Source organism: Pyrus communis, chromosome 12 (assembly GCF_963583255.1).
Source record: "Pyrus communis chromosome 12, drPyrComm1.1, whole genome shotgun sequence".
Lineage (NCBI taxonomy): Eukaryota > Viridiplantae > Streptophyta > Magnoliopsida > Rosales > Rosaceae > Pyrus > Pyrus communis.
Genome location: NC_084814.1, coordinates 24,285,315 through 24,292,711, shown reverse-complemented (window position 1 = coordinate 24,292,711; position 7,397 = coordinate 24,285,315). Strand labels below are relative to the sequence as shown.

Sequence of the window (7,397 nt, the reverse complement as noted above, 5' to 3'; positions counted from 1 at the left end):
AAATTTTGAGTTTTAACGATAAGGATAAAAGAAAGGGTAAAGTGAATAGTACCATGATTGACTTTTTAGTGAAAAAATATGATTTTTCGTTAAAATGAACAGTATTGAGAGCTTTTCGTTAAAGTTCCCTTGATTAAACTATACATTATTATGTGAGAAAGTTTTTTTTTTTTTTTTTTTTTTTTTATATCAAACTTATCATGTGAGAAAATTTAGCTTGAGTGGTTCTAGATAAATATCTTTACTATAGAACTTCTGGAAGGCTTGATCCGGACGGCAAGTCTTTCTCCAACATACTTTTTTGGCAATTGACACAAAAGTCATCTATTTATTTACCAAGATTGTTGAATTTTTAGGAATTTTTTGTTGCTTTAGATTGCATTTTAAAGATTGGAATCATCTTCGAAGCTCTTTCCCTTTCAATTCATTTAACAAGTGCTAGTAGTTGAGTTTCCTCTCTCTCTCCCCTTCTTGTCCAGTTTCCACGTTCAAAGTTTGGTGCTTTTCCACCTACAAGTCAAAGCTGGCAAGCTAGTCATCCCCCAGCTGCTTCTTAAAAAACACAGAAAGAAAAAAAAAAAAAAAATCAAAATCCAAAAAATAAGGTGAGAAGCATAACTGAAGCAATGCCTTCTTGTCCTGTTTCTGAATTTTGATTACAAAGCTTCAATCTTTTTCTTCTGGGGTTTTATATTTTGGCTCAACAGGTTTTTTCCCTGCTGGGTTTTGCTGGGTTTGCAGATCATTCAATTTTCTGAACTGGGCAGGTTTCTGTTTCTGAGATTTGTCCTCAAAAACTGGTTCTTGGGTGGATTGAGAAATTGTTCAACGGAGTGGGGGATTGTGGTGGGTGTGTGCACCCGTTGTTGTGTTAAGGTGGTGGATTGAGCAAAATGGGAGGTGGGGGTAGAAGAAAAAAGCAGCATTTTAGTCGAATCCATGCTTTTTCATGTGGGAAAGCTTCCTTCAATGGCGAGCATTCACGGATTGGCGGCCCTGGTTTCTCGAGGGTAGTTTACTGTAATGACCCTGAGTGCTTGGAGGCCACACTCCACAGCTACCAGGGCAATTATGTCAGAACGACTAAGTATACACTTGCTACATTCTTGCCCAAGGCAGTGTTTGAGCAGTTTAGAAGGGTTGCCAATTTATACTTCCTCATTTGTGCAATTCTGTCTTTTACGCCGCTTTCGCCTTACTCCGCCGTCAGCAACGTCGTCCCTCTCGTCGTCGTGATCGGAGTTACGATGGGGAAGGAGGCCGTTGAAGATTGGAGGAGGAAAAAACAGGTATACTTTGTAATGTCAACAACATGTTTGAGTTTCATTTATTTTCATGTAGTATAAGATGTATATAAATTCTCTGTGCATGACGTCGCGCCTTGAGAAAACCTCATTTCTACCTAAATTTCATAATTTTTATGTCATGATTGGTTCTTCGGGGTATAGAATGGTCGTTTAGAGCTTCGATTTAGTTTTTAGTATCAAATATTGGAACCAACTCGAGACTAGAAACGTAATGTCTAAGCTCTAAGTAATGACTCCACTCGCTAAAACAATCGACCATGTCAATAGATGCGATCAAAATTGAAGAAAATCGAGTAGAAGTGAAGTTTTCCCAACGCGTCATGTTTTAAGAAAGACAGGACGTCCTGCATTTGACTATATTTAGTGCTATTAGTAATGGTAAAACAGTTCTGTAATGTAGTTTGTAAAACTTTGATCAGGACATTGAAATGAACAACAGCAAAGTTAAGGTGCATCATGGTGAGGGCAATTTTGAGCATACCAAATGGAGGGATTTGAAAGTTGGGGATATAGTGAAGGTCGAAAAGGACGGGTTTTTTCCTGCTGATCTTATCTTACTTTCATCAAGCTATGACGAAGCGCTTTGCTATGTTGAGACCACCAATCTTGATGGGGAAACTAATTTGAAACTAAAACAAGCACTGGAAGAAACTTCTAATCTGCACGAAGACTCAAGCTTTGAGAATTTTAAGGCGGTAATCAGATGTGAAGACCCAAATGCAAATTTGTACTCATTTGTTGGCAGTATGGAGATTGAAGATCAACCGTACCCTCTTACACCACAGCAGCTTCTGCTTCGAGACTCAAAGCTGCGAAACACGGATTTTGTGTATGGGGTGGTAATCTTCACAGGTCACGATACAAAAGTAATGCAGAATTCAACAGATCCTCCTTCTAAGAGAAGCAAAGTTGAGAAGCGGATGGATAAGATTATCTACTTCTTGTTTTTCCTCTTGGTTGTGATGTCTTTAGTTGGGGCTATTGTCTTCGGGGTTAATACTAGTAAAGACCTGGATGATGGGAAAATGATCAGATGGTACCTCAGACCAGATGATACCACAGTTTACTATGATCCGACGAGGGCACCACTTGCAGCAAGTTTGCAATTTTTAACTGCCATTATGCTGTATAGTTATTTGATCCCCATTTCCTTGTATGTGTCAATAGAAATTGTCAAAGTTCTTCAGTCCACTTTTATAAACCAGGATGTGCACATGTATTATGAGGAAACTGACAAGCCAGCCCGAGCGCGTACTTCAAACTTGAATGAAGAACTTGGCCAAGTTGATACTATACTTTCAGATAAAACCGGAACATTAACTTGCAACTCGATGGAATTTATCAAGTGTTCTATTGCTGGCACTGCTTTTGGGCGCGGAGTTACAGAAGTTGAGAGAGCCTTAGCCAGGAGAAAAGGTGAGGAATTGACAGAAGAAGAGATCCATGCTGAAGAAGAAGAACTGAATGGAGCCAAGTCGACGATAAAAGGCTTTAATTTTATGGATGAAAGGATTATGAACGGAAAATGGGTTAATGAGCCTCGCGCAGATGTAATCCAGAAGTTTCTACAGTTACTAGCAATCTGTCATACCGCAATACCTGAAGTTGATGAAGAAACTGGAAGAGTATCATATGAAGCTGAATCACCAGATGAGGCAGCTTTCGTGATTGCAGCAAGAGAGTTTGGGTTTGAATTTTACGAAAGGACTCAAGGAAGCATCTCGCTGCATGAGTTGGATCCCATTTATGGAAGAAAAATTGAAAGGTATGTTGCATTTCAGTTTAGCGGTTATGATTTATGTTATTCTCAAGCTATTTCGTAAATAAATACTTAACTGCATATATGTTCCTTTTTTTCAGAAATTATAAACTTTTGAACATTTTGGAGTTTAGTAGCTCAAGAAAGAGAATGTCCGTGATCATAAGAAACGAAGAGGGAAAGATACTACTCCTATGCAAAGGCGCTGACAGGTTTGTAAACTTACTCCTTGCTAGTATAATTAAGTAGCTTGATAATCAGATGAAATTGTGTATGTTGTATCACGCATTATGTGTAATTTGCTTATTCCACAAACAGTGTCATGTTCGAAAGACTTGCAAAGAACGGAAGGGAGTTTGAAGAGAAGACTAGGGAACACATTAACAAGTATGCTGACGCTGGTTTGAGGACTTTGGTACTTGCATATCGCGAACTTGATGAAGAAGAATATGATGAGTTCAATAAAGAATTCACTGAGGCCAAAACCTTGGTGAGTTCAGATCGGGAGGAAATTGTCGAGGCAGTTTCAGAGAAGATTGAGAGGGATTTGATTCTTCTTGGTGCTACTGCAGTTGAAGACAAACTTCAAAATGGGGTGCGTTTTTACTTTTACTGGTACTGCTCTTTGTTGGAGATTTGTATAACATTCAAGACTAAAAACCATTTTTTTTCTTTTCTTCTTTTCTGTGCTGAACAGGTTCCTGAATGCATTGACAAGCTTGCTCAGGCTGGAATTAAAATATGGGTTCTGACTGGAGATAAAATGGAGACAGCGATTAATATTGGGTATACGATTAGTGAAACAGTTTAGTATCAGAAGATGGATTTCAGTATAAAAACATTTCTCACCGCATACCTTTTCGCTTGTTGTTTCTCTTCCAGATATGCGTGCAGTTTGCTTAGACAAGGAATGAAACAAATAGTAATAAGCTCCGAGACTGCAGAAGCTAAAGCATTAGAGAAGGTGGAGGATAAGACGGCAGTTGCCAAGGTAAACCAAATTTCTTATGCAATATTCTCTTTCTTCTTCTTCAGCTATCTTATGGTGTAATAGGTGATTCAGGCTGTAGTACTGTAAATGGATTATAGACTCTTGTTTTAGTTATTGCATTGGCGCTTAAATCGGACTTTTAACATGCTAGAGTATGAAATTGTTCTCTCTTGGCTGAGAAAATGTCATGCTGTGAGAGTTTAACGAAACCTTGCTGATTCTACAGGCATTGAAGGAAAGTGTAGTCCATCAAATAAGTCAGGGAAAGGCGTTGCTTGCTGCACCAGAAGAGAACTCTCAGGCACTGGCTTTGATCATTGATGGGAATTCGCTTGCTTATGCCTTAGAGAACGATGTCAAGGATCTCTTTCTAGAGCTTGCCATCGGCTGCGCATCTGTTATATGCTGTCGTTCGTCTCCCAAACAGAAAGCACTTGTAAGTTTTTTCCCTTCCCCGCCACTAAATAAGTTCCAACAAATCATTTTCATAGATATATGGTTTTGAAAAGATTGTGTCCTAAACAGTTCTGTTTAAAAATAACGCAGGTTGCAAGACTGGTAAAAGATAAAACTGGCAACACAACTCTGGCCGTTGGTGATGGGGCAAATGATGTTGGAATGCTTCAAGAAGCAGATATCGGAGTTGGTATCAGCGGTGTTGAAGGAATGCAGGTAAATTGTTAACAAAATGCATGCATCATCTGTTACTTCTATTTCAAAATTTCTTCCGTTTGATGAATTCTGACTTATCCTTTCTGCCAACCAAAAATTTCAGGCAGTCATGTCAAGTGACATTGCAATTGCACAGTTCCGATTTTTGGAGCGCCTACTACTTGTACATGGCCATTGGTGTTACAGAAGAATCTCATCAATGGTAAATTCCTTTCTTTGTAGAATTCATATAATTAGCTTGTTTATCTCATTTTCCTTGTATTAATCTGTCATACATTTAGAAGCTATTCTCGATTCCATCTCCCTGTTAGACAACTATTAGACTTCAAAAACTTTGGTTAGTTATATGAAAGCTGACACACTCCTTCACGCGCAGTCCCATCCTGCACATGGAGAGAAAAGAAATACAGACTTCTATTGAGAATCTATTGATACATTTATACTATATGCTATGGAAAATTTGACATACTCCTTTTCTTGTTTGACAGGTCTGCTATTTCTTCTACAAGAACATTGCTTTTGGCTTCACTATTTTCTTCTATCAGATATATGCTTCATTCTCAGGCCAAACTGCGTACAACGATTGGTATCTGTCACTATACAATGTCTTCTTCACGTCACTTCCGGTGATTGCCTTGGGAGTTTTTGACCAAGATGTCTCGGCCAAGTTCTGTCTCAAGGTAGGCCATTCTTACCCAAAAAGATAACTGGTGAAAAATAAGAATCTTATTAGACATCAGAAATAGCATATCATCCTATGCTGATCTTTTGTCTCTCTCTTTGTCTCAATCTTACAGTTCCCGCTATTGTACCAAGAAGGTGCGCAAAACGTCTTATTTAGCTGGCTCCGGATACTTGGATGGGCAATGAACGGGGCGGTGACTGCTACCCTAGTCTTCTTCTTCTGCGTTGTGGCAATGGGCAGTCAAGCCTTTCGTAAAGGCGGGCAAGTTGTTGGCTTGGAAATCTTTGGTGCCACGATGTACTCATGTGTGGTATGGGTTGTCAACTGTCAAATGGCACTGTCCATCAACTACTTCACTTATATACAACATCTCTTCATCTGGGGTGGCATCATATTCTGGTATATATTCCAGTTGGCATATGGAGCCATTGACCCTGACATATCAACCACTGCGTATAAGGTGTTCATTGAAGCCTGCGCACCAGCTCCGTTTTATTGGCTTCTCACACTGTTTGTTTTGGTCTCTTCCCTCCTGCCATACTTCGCTTACGCAGCCATCCAAATGCGGTTTTTCCCCATGTATCATCAGATGATACAGTGGATAAGAACAGATGGGCAATCAGATGACCCCGAGTTCTGCCAAATGGTGCGGCAGAGATCCATAAGAAGCACAACAGTAGGTTACACAGCCCGCATTGAAGCAACATCTAAACGCTTTGTAGAGAAGCCCGAAGGTCATTAATTAGCGGACATGTTTTGACATCCCTATTATAAGAAATGTACATTATTCCAGCAAGAAGTTTCTTCTCTTCCTTCCAATTTTTTCGCTTAGGATGGTTCGGTTTCTAGAAGCTCCAAAGATCTAGCTTCAGTGTTCATGCAGAGAACAGTATAGTCAAAATATTGTATCATGTATGATGTATCAGATGTATCATACCACACAAAATTCAGTTCATTCAATTCAGTAAGTTCCTTTTTATTCTCCTTTTGCTTACAACTGATTCAGTATTTCATTCTTCTCGTCGTCCCAAATCCAAGAAAGGGAAACTCACAAGTACTGTGGTTCATCGAAGGTTGAAACGATGCATTTCTGCATAAAACTCGTTCTGTTTCTGTATTTTGTTAATCAAAAGATGATTGCAGTTGGGGGTTTCTGGAGTTTTCTCCAATTGACACACTCATGCAACCTTCTTCCTATTCCACACGGAGGTTTCAACGAATATATTTTTTATACAAATCCAATGAAGGATTAGCATACATTTGAGACACTTCTAGAAGCGCTAAAAGCGTTTTCTAACAATAAAAAATGCTTGCAGTGAAGCGCACATAAAACTAGTAGCAACAAAATACAACAATTAATGAAATGTATTTAGAAAATAAATAGTACTCTGATTATTTAGTTTTGTGGTTAGAAATTAAACAAAATCATATCAAAATCTACATTGTTTGCTTGGAAAATTCAATTGAGATGAACATGTTACAAGGCCAAAAAAACTTAGCATGTATCATCAGATTTCTATCCAAACCTCAGGTCATGAGGGAGCAAGGCCTAGAAAACTCGATGCTGATTTCGCCATTATTGTAGCAAATTCATTGAAGCTAATGACACCATCTCCATCCGTATCAGCCTCTTTGATCATCTCCGTCAGCTCCTTATACGTCAACGGTTGTCCCATTTTCGCCATAGACCCTGCCAGCTCTGCCGCAGTTATGTACCCATTACCGTCACGATCAAAAGAGCGAAAAACCTCCAAGAGTTGCTCTTGGTTTACCAAAATCTCCTCGTTCATATCGGGCAATATGGCACTGACCAACTCGTCGAACTCCACGGAACCATTGCCGTTTGCGTCCATGTTGGCTAGGAGGACGTGGATTTGGTCCCCCGAGGGCTTAAGGCCGAGCGAGCGGAGGAGCGCGGCAAGCTCCAAGATGGTGAGGCTGCCGTCAGAATCCATGTCGAATCTGGCAAAGATGTCTCTTAGC

At 39.6% G+C, this 7,397-nt stretch overlaps 2 protein-coding genes across 2 annotated transcripts in view; one reads left to right on the top strand and one right to left on the bottom strand.

Annotated features, from left to right (window-relative positions):
• The first annotated feature begins 586 nt into the window (after positions 1-586).
• LOC137710855 (putative phospholipid-transporting ATPase 9) lies at positions 587-6,379 on the top strand. Its single transcript, XM_068450000.1, has 11 exons — positions 587-1,289; positions 1,727-3,072; positions 3,168-3,278; positions 3,385-3,661; positions 3,764-3,852; positions 3,949-4,057; positions 4,284-4,493; positions 4,604-4,729; positions 4,833-4,931; positions 5,218-5,409; positions 5,527-6,379. Exons 1-11 carry the CDS (start codon positions 894-896, stop codon positions 6,154-6,156), a joined length of 3,585 nt encoding a protein of 1,194 aa, XP_068306101.1. The 5' UTR covers positions 587-893; the 3' UTR covers positions 6,157-6,379.
• A 450-nt stretch (positions 6,380-6,829) lies between these two features.
• LOC137709669 (probable calcium-binding protein CML15) overlaps positions 6,830-7,397 on the bottom strand; it is a 738-nt gene continuing 170 nt past the window's right edge. The window contains exon 1 of the mRNA XM_068448655.1: positions 6,830-7,397. This exon is cut by the window's right edge and continues 170 nt beyond it. Within this exon, the coding sequence (XP_068304756.1) occupies positions 6,947-7,397 (451 nt within the window). The 3' untranslated portion in view covers positions 6,830-6,946.